The sequence below is a fragment of the Acipenser ruthenus genome, chromosome 13 (genome assembly GCF_902713425.1).
Source record: "Acipenser ruthenus chromosome 13, fAciRut3.2 maternal haplotype, whole genome shotgun sequence".
Lineage (NCBI taxonomy): Eukaryota > Metazoa > Chordata > Actinopteri > Acipenseriformes > Acipenseridae > Acipenser > Acipenser ruthenus.
Window position 1 is genome coordinate 36,051,151 of NC_081201.1, and position 18,643 is coordinate 36,069,793.

An 18,643-nucleotide genomic window follows, 5' to 3' on the forward strand; every position below is an offset into this window, starting at 1 on the left:
ACAAATGAAATGCAAACTCTCCTAACAGTTGTTCCGCTTGGCTGTCTGGGCTCTGGCATTCACGGACAGGATTCAACTGCACCCCCAATCAAGATATAGATTAAGATATAGAGGAAACTATGGTAACAATGTTGAGTTCATGACATGACATGCATTGGGTAGCATTACGTTTTCTCCCCATTCCTCATCCACTCAAAATATTACATTTCCCTTTCAGTATTTATTTATTTATTTATTTATTTATTTTTGATCAAGCTAGTTACTACGCCCAGCACAACAATCAGACTTTGATTGTCCAACAGAATCAGGTGATAATCTTTGTGAACGTGCCTGCTATGTACAAGATTCGTTAACCGGAAATGTGGAACACTAGTTATACTCCACTGATGTCATCCTATAAATAAACTTAATCGGAAATACGTGTATAATTGTGGTTTAGTTTCCTTGTTTGGAATGATGTTGTGCATCCTACTGTAGAGGAACTCCACAGGGCGTGTCTGGAACGCTATGAGCATACCTTAAGGTACTAGTTACCTGCATTTCAAACACGCACTATGTACCTAAAATGTGTCTTCGCTGGGAATCGCCTGCTTTTGTATTATACTAATTATCGACCAGGGAGTAAACTGTACATGTCTTGCAAACACAACAGTGCTTTACTTTCCACTGTTTGAGGTCTTACCCAGAGACCAGAGCTATACCTTTGACAAGGGGTGACACAAGTTATGTTTTCTTTGAGCCACTTCAATCCAAACAGGTCTCCATATTTTCAGTTTTATGAAACTCCTTGGGAGAAATAATAACAACATATTCTGACTTAGTATGGCTAACCTTTTGGTTCCATTAATGTTAAAGACCAGACAGTTTCAGATATTAACTTTACCATTGGATACACAACTTTTCTGTAGTTGAGACCCTTTGTCTGCACTTGTCAGGAATGGTTATACTTTTTGTATATGGTAGCATGTAAGTGGAAAACAATTTCCATACTGTTGCAATACTGCGTCTTTTTAAAGAGGAAACATTGAGCTTAAGTACACACTAACTGGAGCTTGGTTTCTATCACCAATACCTAAACATTGCAGAATAGTGTTGATCATCTGACATTCAGGGAATGTATAGGTACATTTTAAGAGTCAAACATGATATTTTTTACACAGCACTGATATCTCATCATTGTTGGTATTTTGTGACTCAGATTATTCCTTGTGGCTTGCTCCTGTGACAACTGGGGGCAACAAAAGTGGCAAAGCTCCCCGCACATTATGGCATTCATTCCCAGAAGAGAACTTTAGGGCATGGAAGATCTCATGTGGTGCCCATGTGTTTTTCAGTTCACTGAAGTCTTTGATTAGCTAACCAGCCCTAAAACCAGCATGATGTAACAATCAATGCTATGTGATGTTCCAGAAACAAAACCAGCAGGGGGAACATCATTGGATGTCTATTTAAAGATCCTACAGAAATGTAAGAACATAGAAATGTAAGAACATAGAGCCAGAATGGCTCTTTACCACAGCTGGAATATTTGCATCAAGTTAAAAGCTGGTACTCAAGGGGTGGTTTAGGTCACTTTGTAAGTGACTTGTAATTACACAGGATTGGTTCTAATTTGGAGATGTAACTCACCACATCCAAGTGCTATTTTTACATTTTAAAGAAGATTTATTTGGATTTTCCACCATCGTGTGAGCTAAATGTCCATAGTGTTTTTTGTGTGAGCCTGCATGCGTCAGTGTGTGTGTGTGTGTGTGTGTGTGTGTGTGTGTGTGTGTGTGCATTGTTTCAATATGTTTTTTTCCATTAAAGAGGTGCTCAGCTGACTGCTTTGTCACACATAGCTGTGAAAACATCCTTTGCAGGACACTGTTTATTCAATGTGTTTGTTTTCATTAAATCTAAATCCAAAAGATCTCAGAACTTTAAACGCAAGCTCTTGCCAAAATCCCTTTTTAATATTGTTGTACAGCTAGGAAACGTTTCTGACGACTTTGCGTTTATTTTCACATCCATTATCTTCTCAACTAATAGATTTGTCCCACTTGTTTAATTGGTTTCTGATGGTCTGTGATTGTAATAGGTACTTACAGTAATCAATGCAGGAACCTATATCTTCATACCATAGGCGCTATAGAAACGCATGACAGGTTTGATATTCGTTCATATTTTAAATACTCACTTGCACTGATCATTTCAAATAAAATGAATAAGGTAAACTAATACTTGCAGGCCTTTCATTGGACTAAAAACATTTTTTGCAAGATTTCCATTTAGTAAGTATGTGCCATTTCATGGCAGATTAGTGTTATTGTTTGGATTTAGGATAGAATTTCTCAAATATTTTAAAGTTGTGTGGAGCTCTTCAGAAGCCCTTTAGTAATCACCAGGAAAGCACAGACACATGTTCAGGTTATGCAGGTAATTGTAACTATTATATAATTTTAAAAAAAATTATATATATATATATAAGTATATTCTTTTTAGGACTGATATTTTAAAGCATTTGAAATAACCAGTATCATGGATATTATTAATAATTAGCCATAAGGACAAGGTTTAAAGTACATCTACTTCTTTCACTGCTCTGTCATTCTCTCCTTATATACAGTGCCTTGCGAAAGTATTCGGCCCCCTTGAACTTTGCGACCTTTTGCCACATTTCAGGCTTCAAACATAAAGATATGAAACTGTAATTTTTTGTGAAGAATCAACAACAAGTGGGACACAATCATGAAGTGGAACGAAATTTATTGGATATTTCAAACTTTTTTAACAAATAAAAAACTGAAAAATTGGGCGAGCAAAATTATTCAGCCCCTTTACTTTCAGTGCAGCAAACTCTCTCCAGAAGTTCAGTGAGGATCTCTGAATGATCCAATGTTGACCTAAATGACTAATGATGATAAATAGAATCCACCTGTGTGTAATCAAGTCTCCGTATAAATGCACCTGCACTGTGATAGTCTCAGAGGTCCGTTTAAAGCGCAGAGAGCATCATGAAGAACAAGGAACACACCAGGCAGGTCCGAGATACTGTTGTGGAGAAGTTTAAAGCCGGATTTGGATACAAAAAGATTTCCCAAGCTTTAAACATCCCAAGGAGCACTGTGCAAGCGATAATATTGAAATGGAAGGAGTATCAGACCACTGCAAATCTACCAAGACCTGGCCGTCCCTCTAAACTTTCAGCTCATACAAGGAGAAGACTGATCAGAGATGCAGCCAAGAGGCCCATGATCACTCTGGATGAACTGCAGAGATCTACAGCTGAGGTGGGAGACTCTGTCCATAGGACAACAATCAGTCGTATACTGCACAAATCTGGCCTTTATGGAAGAGTGGCAAGAAGAAAGCCATTTCTTAAAGATATCCATAAAAAGTGTCGTTTACAGTTTGCCACAAGCCACCTGGGAGACACACCAAACATGTGGAAGAAGGTGCTCTGGTCAGATGAAACCAAAATCGAACTTTTTGGCAACAATGCAAAACGTTATGTTTGGCGTAAAAGCAACACAGCTCATCACCCTGAACACACCATCCCCACTGTCAAACATGGTGGTGGCAGCATCATGGTTTGGGCCTGCTTTTCTTCAGCAGGGACAGGGAAGATGGTTAAAATTGATGGGAAGATGGATGGAGCCAAATACAGGACCATTCTGGAAGAAAACCTGATGGAGTCTGCAAAAGACCTGAGACTGGGACGGAGATTTGTCTTCCAATAAGACAATGATCCAAAACATAAAGCAAAATCTACAATGGAATGGTTCACAAATAAACATATCCAGGTGTTAGAATGGCCAAGTCAAAGTCCAGACCTGAATCCAATCGAGAATCTGTGGAAAGAACTGAAAACTGCTGTTCACAAATGCTCTCCATCCAACCTCACTGAGCTCGAGCTGTTTTGCAAGGAGGAATGGGCAAAAATTTCAGTCTCTCGATGTGCAAAACTGATAGAGACATACCCCAAGCGACTTACAGCTGTAATCGCAGCAAAAGGTGGCGCTACAAAGTATTAACTTAAGGGGGCTGAATAATTTTGCACGCCCAATTTTTCAGTTTTTTATTTGTTAAAAAAGTTTGAAATATCCAATAAATTTCGTTCCACTTCATGATTGTGTCCCACTTGTTGTTGATTCTTCACAAAAAATTACAGTTTCATATCTTTATGTTTGAAGCCTGAAATGTGGCAAAAGGTCGCAAAGTTCAAGGGGGCCGAATACTTTCGCAAGGCACTGTATCTACAATTAGACAAACATTTCAACAGTAAGCCATCTGAGTCATTGGAGAGAAAACACACAGTTACATAAGCATGTCTAGGAGCATGTACTGTAGGCTTTGTATGGCTCTTTTAGTCATTTTATTTATTGAAAATGTTTCAAACTAGCTGGAGTTGTACTGTGTTTGTTTTAAGGTTAATACCATTTTACCTAGTTATGGTTAAGGTTTTAGTGTACACATGCACAACCCTGACATACAGTAACTAATAGTGCTAGCAGTGGTGATTCCTTCTGCAGTATTACTCCCTCCAGTAAAATATATCTCTGTTCCAGTACAGGGCAGTATAACTATACTTGGGAACCCAGGTTAGCTGAGTGAAAATCATTCTAAATCCGTATCAATTTAGGAGCAACACATGTGCTTCTTGTCACAAGGCATTGCTTTACTCCAAATGGCTGAACACCACATGTTTTCCCTAGATACAGCATTGGTAACGCTTTGAAAATGCCCCATTATTTAAAGATGCAGTCTGCTGAACCACAGTATAGTACCTCTGGAGCAGATCATTGGCAAATGTCAAAGATGTCTAGAGATTAATGTCCATGCATCAGGGCTCATAACACATAATGCTTAAAGTCCATTACCCATCAAACTAATTAGCAGCTCAGAGAACAGAGGACATGCTTCATCTTTATCCAATCTGTTGTAAAGTATTCAGTTACTGTATATTATATGTGTGTTCAGGTACAAAAACACATTCTTAAAACTGTGTACTTTGAACTGAACTTGGGGGCTTATGTTCTCTCATTTAAGAAGCCACCTTACTTTAATTTTTTTTTCTAATTTAAGGAATCATTTGTCCCTCAGAAACCAGATAAGCTGATATTGACTGACGTAGCTGTACAGCAGACGTTTGCTTTTCTATTACAATTCTTCTGGAGTTGATTCTATAGTATGTTATGGTACGCAGGATTATTACGGCTCCTCTTCACAATAAATGAACAACTAATGGATTCCAATTGAGTGTTTATGACAATAGCATTTAATTTATATTACATGAGTACTGTATAACCTTTCCACTGGAATGAAATGTCACATTTAAATCGGGATATCCGTGGGAAACTTTGTACTGCCACATGATGTACATGTACTCAGGCCAGCACAGCTTCTAAGAGTACCATATATTAAATAAATGTCCCCTTCACTACAGTAGTTAGAATAAACAAGGGAATTGGTAGAATCATCAGTGGTGTGTTGGCTGCCTACAGTACTTTTATTCCTTAATGGCAGCACTTACAAATAGAATATATGTGAAGCATTAAAGCTATCTTAAAGTAAAACCACAAATCGACAGCTAGTCAAGAGAGACAAGCTAGTTCATTTCAGGAACAGTATACTGTCAGCCAGTAGTCAAAGTCACTAATCTTGACCCCCGGCTGTATCATTCTTGTGCAGCCTTAAGGAGTTCAGAGGAAAAGCATTACCTTAGTGGTATCCCATGCTGTAACGTGCCCATATTTTTTTTTTTCATGTAATCCTGATTGTTTTGATGTTGTTTATTAACACATCCCAGAACCTGGTGAATCTTCCCAAGCATTAATCCTCTGTGCATGCAGGGAATGCTGAAAAACATTCCAAGATATTTTTTTTCATTGATCTTGTTCTTCCTAATGGCACTATAGTTGGAATCAAATGCCAGTATGAAGCATGGCAAAGGTCACTGTGCTTGACAAATTATACTGCACATGAGCATTATCCCGTTTACTATAACACGTATACTGTAACCATATATAGCCCAGCAATAGACACTGGGTTCCGTGGCAGCTGGAGGTACATACAGCCATGGGCATACAGCCATTTCATCTGGCTGGAGAATCACTTCTTAGGTGCATTCACTTTAATGAGTTTAACTGGCTTTGTTGACACTTGCTTCCAGCCCATTATAACTTTAGAAATGCACGTTTATAAATAAATATTACAAAAGAAAGGTGGACATATGGAATATATTATCTATTTGGTCGGTAATCTCATAAAATAAATGCACTGGGAGCGAATTGCACTTTCAAGTGTTACAAGAGAAATTGAATTTAGCATGGAATGTTCTGCCAGGTTAATAGCCTGTAAACATCAGACCTCCATCTTGTTTTAGTTAAGCAGGTGTGTCAGGCCGTGATGTGAAACCAAAATGGATTTTCAATAGAAATGAAAAAGATTTAGATCAACTGGGAAACATTTTCATTGCCATGTTGACTTCTGGACAGATCATTGAGTTGAGTTACTTTTGAAGTACTTGGCTTTATTTACAATGTTGTAACATGTTAGTTTATTTAAGGACTGTTTATTCAAAGTATTATTATTATTATTTATTTCTTAGCAGACGCCTTTATCCAGGGCGACTTATAATTGTTACAAGATATTATATTATTTTTACATACAATTACCCATTTATACAGTTTGGTTTTTACTGGAGCAATCTAGGTAAAGTACCTTGCTCAAGGGTACAGCAGCAGTGTCCCACACCTGGGATTGAACCCACGACCCTCCGGTCAAGAGTCCAGAGCCCTAACCACTACTCCACACTGCTGCCCAAGTAGTGTTTGATATCCATGCAGCTTTTCTAGACTGTTGCCATCAATGTTATATAACAGTTGCATTTTATCAGTAAAATCAGTTTTTGAAAACTGACTTCTTCAAATAACTCGAAGCAGTACTGTAATATGTTTGTATAGTGTTACAGAATCTTGTTTAATTACAGTGCTGATACTTGTGTAGTAGTTGAGTTTAAATCTTATAATCGGTTTTACAGTGTCATTACTCAACTCAATGTCAGCTGTGGAATTACAAATTAACATTTGAATATTTGAATTGTTGTATTCTTATTTCAAATATTCTTCAAATATATGGTGCACTGCTTTGTATTATTTGTTCTTTTTCAGTAGCATGTCTCAGTTTTCCGTGGCAGTAAATCCTCTCTGAAACATTTTATTCATTTAAAATAATAATAATAATAATAATAATAATAATAATAATAATAATAATAATAATAATAATAATAATAAATGTATTTAAAATATTTTATTTAAGTCATTTATTCAAAGAAACTACAAAATGATATTGCAAAAGTCTACCGGAAGCCATAATAGTAGTACGGTATTTCATGTTATATTTTGAAATGTCACATTTTTCAATTGTCAGTTTTTTTTGTTAAGTATATCGAAAACTACAAAGCGGTATGTAGTTCAGTATGTTAATGTAACAGTATTCAGCAGGTTTCATTCGACTTTATAAAGCAAAATTTGTTAATTCTATAGGTGATGCAAAACTGGTTCATTTGCAGCATTAATACAGTTGGTGAAAATGGATGGTCTCGGCCCAGTTTCAACAGGCATAGCAAAACAACGCACTTGAGCAGCACCTTTGCTGAAGCTATGGATTAGATGGGTGATGTTTAAACAGAATGCTCACGGACCTAGCAGATAGCATGTTGATACAGTAGGGTAATCTTGGGATAATCACACTGCTGAGAGTCGTGCTGTACATGCACCATCAAATGAACAATGGCTGTCAGTCTCCCATTCTGTGCCAATCCAGCTCATATATGACAACACTTATAGAGCATAATGTTTTCTATTCTTTGCTTGTATACTGAGGACTCAAGGGTGTTTGCAGATAAGAAATGTAATTGGGACATGTGTCCCTCATTTCCTCTGCTCTATTACTCAGCTGTTCCCTTGCTGATTTTTCTGCGTTAGATAGTGTCTGATGAGTGATGTTTTTTGTTGAGCTTGCCCAGTGCTCTGAAGAGAGAGCTGTCATTTCATTCTCATTGCTTGTGTTAAACAGTGATTTATTGGTATTTGCTGTGGGGTCAAAACCTTGAGTAAAATAGCAGTGTTTTAAAGTTTCGTAAGAACTTGCTTAGAAATTCAAATAATTCCCTCCTGTTTTACCTTTCACTGCTCTTGTGTACTTTATATGCTCTGAATTTGTTTGGGGCACACATGCACGCGCGCGCACACACACACACACACACATCTTTTTCTTTTTTTTTTTCTTTTCTTCCATCCCTCTGAGGGGATTCTTTCCATTAAAAACAAATTTACACAACAGAGAGGATTGGGAATCTGACTGTGTAAGCACCAGTTACGACAGTATTTTAAATTGATTGTCTCTCTTTTTCTTTTGCAGCCTGAAAATCTTCAGAAGCTCTGGCTCCGGGAGTTTTATCAGGTGATATACAGTAATGTACATTCCCTAAATCACCCTGTGTGCGGTGGAACACTTTTTTATGTTTGGTTTGGGGTAAATTATGAACAAGCTTTTGAAAGTGTCTGTCTGTCTGTCTTTCTGTCTGTCTGTCTGTCTGTCTGTCTCAAAATCCTCCTCCCACAATCGTGCGTATTTTGGAATTGTTTTTAACTCTTTGTTTTCATCCAAACCCTATCATTAGATGACAAATTACCTCTTAAAAACCGCTTCAGCAAATAGAGGCTTTAAAGGGGAAAGGGGATGCTGAAGTCTGGTTCTTTCAAGCCCAAATCCAAATGTATTTAAAAACAAATGAATCTGAAGCAAACTTAATGCGCAAGTAACATTCTGAGCGGGCCTGGGTTCTGTTGCTCCAAAACGGATTTGAAACCTGCCTGGAGCATCCAAAAATACTGGACTGAACAGACTTTCTCACTGAAATCATGTAACAATGTGACCTTTCAAAACTGCTAGAACAAATCTCTCTCTCTCTCTCTCTCTCTCTCTCTCTCTCTCTCTCTCTCTCTCTCTCTCTCTCTCTCTCTCTCTCTCTCTCTCTCTCTCTCTCTCTCTCTCTCTCTCTCTCTCTCATCCCTTCTGTTTTTTCCTGTGAGGAGGTGATGGAACTTCATTGCCTTACACTGTTTTCCTCTAATCCAGTTGTCTAAATTCTAAGGCTCAAATGACCACTGAATAAGACTATGAATTACTGGCGAGTCGTAAAGCAGAAGTTATGTATATCAGAGAATTCCCTCCAGGTTTCCTGGGTTTTCTGCTGAGATCAGACCCTATGCCTTATCGTATAGGTCTGATAAACCAACGGTTATCGATTTGTTGCCTCGGCTGGAAAAACACCTTTTGCTCTCTTGTATCTAATCTTCTATCTAGTTGAACATCAGAGAAACCACAACTCTTTCCATTTTCTCGATGAGGAAATTAATTTGCATAACATGAGAGTAGTACACAGTTTCAGTATTTCTTTTTTTTTTTTTAAAATAAGAATACAAGAATTAGGTGCATTAATTGATCAATCTTATCATATGTTTTAATCCCTGGAGATTTACATAGGAGTTATGCCAACATGTGTGTAATGTTTACAATTTATTTTCTGGGTGTTTTTTTTTTGTTGTTGTTGTTGGTAACTTTCCCCTTTTTTTGTTTGTTTTACAAATGCTTGTTTTCCTGTTAATGTAACTAGTATGCTTTACACTCACCTAACTGGATAGACTTACTTCAGGAGTTGGAAGAAGTCTAGATGATGAGTGGAAGGCCAATACATTAAATTTAAAGCAAAGTTGTCAAAAGAAAATCATTACAAACCAGTAATGGGAAAGACACCACCAAGAACTCTGTTATACAAAAAGTTGCTGTTTTAATACACTGTTAAAAAAAATACCGGTATGCTACTTGCTCCTAATTGAAAACCATTTGCTGTGACAGGCAGACAAGATAAATGTCAAGTTTAACAGTGTAATTGTAAAAGAATGTGATACATAATTAGATACAGATATCACTGGAAAATGATCTCGGTTTCATCACAATTGATTTCCTGTTATAGCGGTGATGTACTTGAACATGCTGGCTCTGTGAGAGGTCTGTGAAATTGTTTGTCTGAGAGTAACAAGCTTCACAAGCCTGCGTGTGCATGAATGCTTGTATGCGTCACTAGAAACCAGACATTTATTGACTTGACAGTTTTTTTATGTTTGTTACCTCAGGTAACGCTAGCACACACGCTTTCACCCTCTTCATTTTAGAATTAAGAAGCTGAGATGTTATCATCATGGGTAGTTAGGTCTCTACAGCAGGAATGGATTTAGCTGGAAGTCAGTTACAGTAAAAAAAAAAAAAAAAAAAAAAAAAAAAAACTGAAATGTTCAGTATTGTATCTTAGCCAGCCCTCTTATCGTGGCCTACTCAGAGGTACTGTACAGGGTGGTACCGGCTGCAGCGGAATTTCCACAGAATTCAGTTGCAGATTAGCGAATAACTTTCATATATTTGCAATGTTTTGACAATCATTGTCAAAAGAAATGGTTTTAATTATCAGCCATGGTAACGTGAGTAATCTTAATCTAAACAGTTGAGTTCACACAGGCTCTTTGTGTTTCTCCAACAACTTAGGAGATGTATGTAGCTTGTCCTCAGTTTGAAGGGGAAATTATTTTACTGCAGTTTGGCTGTTTAAAATAAGCAACTCTATTATCTCAGCCAGGCCTGCAGCCAGCTGCTAGTCCCTGTGTGTGACGTCATGGAAACTTGTGGCATCCTGAGCACACAATAATGTTAAGAAAGAACCTACAAATTTGGGGGCCTACAGTAGTTAAGTAATTGTTAGACTACTGTGAAAGCTTAGATGTGGCACTGCTGTCAAACTACAATCTGACCACAGATGGAGACATAAGGTGAGAAATTGTTCACAATTAACATGAAAAGAAATGCTTGGCTCTCCAGTTTGTACATTTTTTTTTTTTTAATCTTCTGTTACTATGGTCTAGAGCTGGGCTGTTATACAATTACTGTTAGTTAGTTGCAAGCTGCAATATAGCTGACATCACATTTATAATTTAAAATAGCAGCTGTGATATGTCTATACTTGTGGAGACAGTGTTTTCTTAATAGGCAACTTTCTGCCCCCACCCCTGTGAAGCAGCTGTAAAGCTAAAGAACGCTTAAGCAATATCACCGGGTTCCACAGCGATGTTTTCCCTTATAAATCATCTCTACATCACATACGCCTAGTCTGCTTGATTCAAGGAGCAAACAATTTCCAGTATATTTTTGCAAACCGCTGTTCTATAATTTTACAAGGGTGTACAGAAAAAAAATAATTAAGAGTAAAGACATATCTATTGTGGGCCTCCTCCATCGATGTTTGCTCTTTGCTCACTTGTTGTTTGTTGTGGAATTGCCCACTTTGAACCATCATGACATTCTCTCCTTTACAAGCGTCCAGATGGAGCTAGGACTGGCAGAGGACCTATATTAGTTGAACAAGAAATAAACCTTCCAGAACTTTATTATAATATGTTGATTGGTTTACCTTTACAGTACCTTAAATTTACGGAAGATGAACTAATAATAATAATAAAGAAAATATGTATTATTGTGTCATTCTTAATTATAGGTGTGGTTTAGCAGGTGGCAACTGAACAAATTAAATAAAGTTGTGTGATATACTACTTGTAAGTAGGTTCAGATCCCTTAACAATCCATGCACGGTGTGCATTTCAATGCCTTTACTTCACAGCCAAGAAAAACAATGTACTAAAATCTAGGCATAATGTGAATCACAAATGCTACCCAGTCCCACTCTCTAAACCGAAACAGGCACATAGAGAGTGAGAGAAACAAAGTGATGCAGTCATTACTCTGAAGACAACTCAGTCCAGTAACCAGACATGCTAATCATTGAGTGCTACTGATTACTGCTTTACTGCACCATAGAAACATGTGCTTACAACCCTCAAACAGAATGAGGAATTATCTTGTAGGAGACTCTGTCATAAAGAAAATACATCACATTTCTCCTTCTTAATTTTTTTTATGAGAATGTCTATGATTGTGGACTACACAAGAACAGGCCTATTTGAACATACAAAAAAAAAAAAAAATGGACAAAACTAAAAACACGAATGTTATAACTTACTGAATGCTAATTATGCTAAAATAGGCATTTATATTCACATAGTATTAGGGGTGGTTTTAGAACACAGTTACCGGTAATTGAATACAAATGTCGGGCAAATACCACTGACTTCCCAAACCTGTTTCATTTATCAGTCTTTACAGGCTTTTAATCTGAGCCTGCATGGGAATTCTTTCAGTTTCCACATTCCAGATATAGTATAAAGAGGAAAGACCTGTTATTGCTGTTATCAGAAAATACTTATGGCTTCATTCAAGGCAAATGCAAATATGATTAATGTCACAGTGAATGATGTATAGTAATCGCTGCTAATCAGTTCTGGAATGCGTTCCTGAAAGCATCACTAGAGAGTTCCTTTACAAATGACAGTAAACATCTCGGAGACCTGGCTCCAACTGTATGGGGGGTTTAAAAGTTCTGTTTTACCAAATACACCCAAACAAGTTAAAAACACTGATCTTTTGAAATGTTTTAAATGTGGAGACTGAACATTGTACTACACTGACCCCAGGACATAAAAAAAAAAAAAAAACATGACTGCCAAATACCTGAATGGCCCACAGTCCTTCACATTAATTGCTGCTTTTTCTTGAAGAGTCTTCTTGCATACTCGCAGTAGATTCTACCTGTACAGTATTGCATTGCAAGGGTTTCATGGATTATTACTTTGATCCGAACCCCGATATGGATTTTGCAGCTTCCCCTGTAAGCATGTGGTGGCTCATTAGTGACTGATACAATTGTGGAGATTGCAATATCCTTTCTCTTTAGCCATTACTCAAACATGAACAGGTTCCATTGACTAGAAGGTTCTGAGCCCCCAGTGATTCATGGGTAAACTGCAGCAATTTAGCTGACCCTGTCTGTTGTGAAGAGGATTGTTCTGGTGATTTTGCTTTTTTAGTAGATGATGGTGCTTGACACTAGCAAGGTTTTTTTCAGAGGTATGCAAGGTTTTGCTTTGGAACTAGAATAATAACCAGGTTTTGTAATATTGCCTGGAATGTCCAAACCCTGTGTATATTTATTGGACCTTCAAAATGCCAACATTATATTTTTATAGTTGTGGAAATTCCTTAGACATGATCTACAGCAGCACCCCTTCATACCATGCTGGGTCATTTGTATTAATATATTTTACAATGGATTTTAGTTTACAGTCTTACATTCATAATATGATATTCTGCCTTTCTAATTTTACTGTTATACAATAATAAAATTAATGAACAAGAAGGGGCCATTTGGCCCACCAATGCTCGTCCAGTTCCTGGTAGCTGATTCCAAAAGTCACCATTGATTTATTATTTTCACATCTAACATTTTATCTTAGTTAAAAGTTAATGTTGTAAAAATGTACCCTGCATCAATACAACAAACAGTGGGTCTTGCAAGCCACCTTAATAACCCACTACTACTGCAGATGGTAGCAGGAACAGGAATGAATACTGTAGTGTGGAAACTTGGCAAGAAGGCGTCAAAGAGGCTTTGGTGCCTGCATTGGGATCTAGACATCTGGTAATCCAGCATGTTCACCAGAAACCATAGTTGACTCTACAATTAAACTTGTTCATAGAACACTGGAGCTCGAATGAAGAAGTTTCGTCTCAGCCTCTAACTTCTGTCAGCTTCCAGATGTGAACAGCATGTGGTTTACTTTGTTAGATCCCACTGTGTACGCCCATCCATTCCATCTCTAATCCTGGCTTTCAGATATCATAACCCTCTTCTGACCAGGACCCTCCCAACATTCCCAATGTTTCACCTCAAGCATGTACTATTCTGTGTTTTAGATGATACAGAAGGGTGTTACCTATGTGGTTGTGGTTCGAGCTTGAGAGGATTTATAGCAGCGTCATTTATTTTTGCAGCCCAACTTCATTCCTTACATTTTCTACTGCTTTCATTTCAGGTCTTCAGATATGACATTCTCGCCAAAACTATTTCTAAAACCATCCCCTTTTCCCTTCAAATGACCTTTGATGCATCTCATTTATCTTTTTTGCTGTCACAAACACACATAACCTAGTAAAACAAGCAAGATAGAGAGGTTCAAAACAAGACCAAGAATATTCAAATCATGGGTATGCATTATGCAAAAGTTTGAAGTAGATGCTGTTTTCCACATGAAAAGTGTCCCCTACATCTGGTTGTTCCATTTTTATAGGAAACAAGTAATGTTAAGTGCTGTCACTGTTTAAAAAAATCTGACGACATAAACAGTGAGTTTCACTGTCCAAACTCTATACTCCAAAACATAAATATTAGTGTGATATATTTGAGAAAGGAAAAATGCATCCAGTGAGATTACCATTTAAAATGGATCAGGTAATTCAGGGTTTTGTGCACAAACTATTAATGCACTTGTTCAAAGAAAGTATAAATAAATAGTATTGCCTATTCCTGAATAGTACACTATTAGTGCATTCCGTTTTTTTAAGACTCCCAAGATCCTTAAATTAAATAACTTTGTGTTTTGAACTATATGTACCTTGCAATCCAAGTGATTTATTTATTATCTATTCCTGGCAGCTGCTCTTTTGACCTATTTAGGTCTTACATTAGGTGTGTGCCAACATTTTTTTATTTTTTGTTTCCCTTTCAGTAAAGAATACATCTATTTTTAGAACTTCCAAAAAAGCCTGTGGGTTATGTGTCAGTGTTTCATTCCAATATTACAGTGATTTTCAGACTAGAGCGGACACCCTTTTGCAAATTATAGGAGAATTTCTGAGTGATATGTACAGATTACATGCTGTGATCGACCAGGAAGGGAACAAATGGAGACTTGGGAAACCTATTTAACTGAAGAACAATTCATTTTATTATTACATGATTAATTATTTTCATTCCACTGCAGTATTTTCAGTATATGCCAAAAAAAAAAAATACAGGAGAAAAATATCCTCCAACTAGAACTAGAACTCAGCAATTAGGGACAGAGCTCCATTCACTCATGATTCACAATCTGGGCTGTTTTCTGTAATATATAAAAGCTGGGTCTTCCTGATGCAAGTCAAGTTAAATCATGAAGGGCTGATAGTAGACAATTGGTTGTCGGGGTCTTCTGCTTTGACAATCCCCACATTAGTCATGTTTCAGAGGAACTGTCTGAACAGTGATTACTCTACGGGCCATTGTGGAGGACAGACTTGTGATCCCCACCTCTCAGCTGTCCTGCAGGAATTGAAAGGGATATCTTTGAGGAGTGGCCGTCCATCTCAAGAACATTTTGAAGGCTTGTTACATCGAATCAGTGCATATCATGAATGCCCATGGTGGCCCTACACCATGTTGACAGCGTTATTGCAGGTGTATCTGTTTTTTGTCAAATCTTGTATATACTGTAGAGCAGTAACATTTACAGGATAAACAAAACAACAACAAAAACACATAAAGAACTTCAGAAAGAAATGGACAGTGAGTATTGATTTTTTTTTTATAAAGGATAAGGAGATTATGAGGATGGTCACAGTAGGGGGCTAATGTATTTTTTAGTTTTAGTATGAAGTGCACACTAAAATACATGCTGTAGCTACCAAGCCCATTACTGTATGTAGCTGTTATCAATAATGTAGGTAGATCCATTCCAGTAACAGTGGGTTTGGGTGAACTACATAATGTTTAGACAGACCTAATATAACCTGAGCAGACAACAGCAGATCTCTTCATAACAGAAACGTTTTGTGGTTGAGCAGTCAGTTTTGCTACACTGTATAAGAATATGTGGAACTAATGCCACCCAGTAGAAACCTATGTTGCATTTGACTGTTTAATTAAAGTCATATTATGTACCGACTTGGTAAATGCCAGGGTGACGCATTCATGATGCATGCAGCCACCTTTGTTGTGGAAGGAATTCATTATTGCAACTGTGTGTTACTGTAGTGGGCTTTGTTGACGTGTTACACATTTCCTATTGATAAGCAATGGTCTTTTGTGGAGAATGATGCTTTGTTTTTTGTTCACACACACACACGTGTATAATTTTCTGACATTCACAGACCTTTGGATGATACCTCATATTTTTTTTTTTTTTTGGCAGTTTGGCAGCTTTTTAGGAAACGCTGGCACATTACCAGTACAACTAAATACAAATGGGATTTGTACATGAACACCACACACACCAGCCTCTAAACTTCCACCCTGATAGAGCAAACTGAAATAATAGAGAATAAATAGAAATGACTTTCAGGCAGGTAAAGACGAATGCTATTTGTTTGGTCTTCACAAACAACCTATAGTACAAAACATGATGATGGCAGATCCCCCTGCAGAGCACACTAAACCCTTGCCTAACCCCTTGATTAATAAACTAAATCATTTGTAAATGGGGAAGTGATGGAAATTACAATTTTAGTCATATGCCATTGACCTGTTGTCCCTACCCACTATCCAGTCAGGTACTGTTTGAGTGGACACTGGGCAACCTCTCAGCTGCCCGGACCGAATGCTTGAGGTTGAATTTCTAGCTTTTACTCTAACAAAGCAATACTTTTTTTTTAAACCAGTAGCCATACTCCTTGAATTCTGGACTCATCTCACCTGTATTTGGATGGTAGTCCCCAAAGAACACCTAGCCTTATTCTCAAGCAAGGCAAAGTGACATTTCAGAGGATTCCAATAATTGTAACACTATATAACTAGCAAGAAACTAAAGTACTCATGTCAATCATTTAACTTCATGCAGTTACTGTATCTTGCATTGTGCTGTTAGCAACACCACCACTCTATTGGATCATTAAACCAAGACCCTGTCTGCTTTATGATTATTAAAGATCCCCTGGAAACATATTTCTCTTCTAGAAATATTACCATTACTTCCGTGTCGTTTTTTTGAACTAATACCCAGCTATAAAACCCTTAAAAGCATCATTCCTGCTATGATTTGAGGGAAATGTCAATTCAGGAATAATGCAGTACTTGACATTCCCATTATGGTGCAGGCTGAGAGGTACACTAATCTTTATATAGGGAATTCCCACTCAACACACCTGAACTGGGGTCATTCAGTTCCAAAGGTCTGATTGAAAATCCATAGTGATATCCCTGTACATAAGTTTTATTTTATTTTAGTGCAAGTGAGAATAATAGGCAACATCCACACTTCTTGTTACTTATCTATACAAATGTGATGATCATAGAGGAACTGAATTTGAAGGATATCTCCATGCAGTCCACATGTGCTCAGTCATACGGGAAGGCCAGGAGCAGGAGACGAATTGGAGGGATTTTATTATTTTCTCAACAGTATTAAGTTGCACTAATTTGTTTATCAGTACACTGTAATAGAATAAAATGCAAATATCCACCCACGTTCACAGAGTAGTGCTACACTGCAGCCAACTACTGTACAGTTCCAGCTAACATCATGGCTAACGTCATGGCTAGAATACAGAAGAGGTAATAAAATGCTTTGTACATTTTACCAGATTAGAGGTGTTTGCATTGTGAACAACAAGGGGAAAAATGCTTTTAAGTAATATTATGATCAGACTGATATCTAAGAGGAGCTGTTAGATGTTTAAACTTTTGAGAGCTTCTGAACACTGCTTTTGACTTGGGTTGAGGGGAAGTTGCTTCACATTAAAGCCAAAGAATCTGGGATTTAATTTATCCCTTGCAGTTTGCTTGAACTCCTAAAGAAAAAAAAAATACTGTACCAAGTTTATTGCCTGTGATATGTCAAACAATGTTCACTTAGCTGAGACTGACCAGCTCCTATTAAAACCATTTTACACAGTCCCTTTGGGGGTGGTACCAGAGGAATTCACTGTATTATTCAATCTACTGTGCCAACAGTATACATTTACAGTGCAGCATTTATTTATTTTTTTTAATTTCGCAACACATCGTTTGGTCCGATTTTGCCATCATCAGGGAGTGCTTTTGTATGGAGTTTTTCATCACATCGTACTACACAGAATTATTTTCAGAAGTCTTTAAGACTTTCAGCTATTTAAAACTCATAATCCCACAGGTTTGCTGGACAGATTGTTAGTTCAGTCATACAGTCCAAGTAATCACTGGGTTGCACTGGTGCGTGGCCGCTACACAACCATGCAGAAAAAGACCTGATGAATCTACATTGGTGCCACCTAGTGGAAAGTCAGCAAAAATGAAAATGTAATTTACTGTTATTATTATTATTTACTTCTTAGCAGACGCCCATATCCAGGGCGACTTACAATTGTTACAAGATATCACATTATACATTATTTCACATTATACAGATATCACATTATCTTACATACAATTAGCCATTTATACAGTTGGGTTTTTACTGGAGCAATCTAGGTAAAGTACCTTGCTCAAGGGTACAACAGCAGTGTCCCCCACTGGGGATTGAACCCACAACCCTCCGGTCCAGAGCCCTAACCACTACTCCACACTGCTGCCCTGTTACTGTTAAATCAGTGTGCTCTAACAAGACATCAGTGTGTAAATAGCTGAGATGAAAAGGAACAAGACACATTTTCAGAACACCTGCCGTGGTGCAACGGGAGGGGGGGAAATAGTGCACCACTAAAA

The 18,643-nt window shown here is 37.5% G+C and overlaps 1 protein-coding gene across 3 annotated transcripts in view; it reads left to right on the plus strand.

Moving 5' to 3' along the window:
• The window catches only part of LOC117417940 (inositol polyphosphate-5-phosphatase A-like), a 125,366-nt gene that overhangs the window by 23,700 nt on the left and 83,023 nt on the right, over nucleotides 1-18,643 (plus strand). For 2 of the 3 annotated variants that reach the window (XM_058985244.1, XM_034925742.2), the window contains exon 2: nucleotides 8,407-8,448. The exons of the other annotated variant lie outside the window; for it this stretch is intronic. In XM_058985244.1, coding sequence (XP_058841227.1) covers nucleotides 8,407-8,448 — 42 coding nt within the window. The remainder of the gene's footprint in view (nucleotides 1-8,406; nucleotides 8,449-18,643) is intronic. 3 annotated transcript variants of the gene reach the window in all.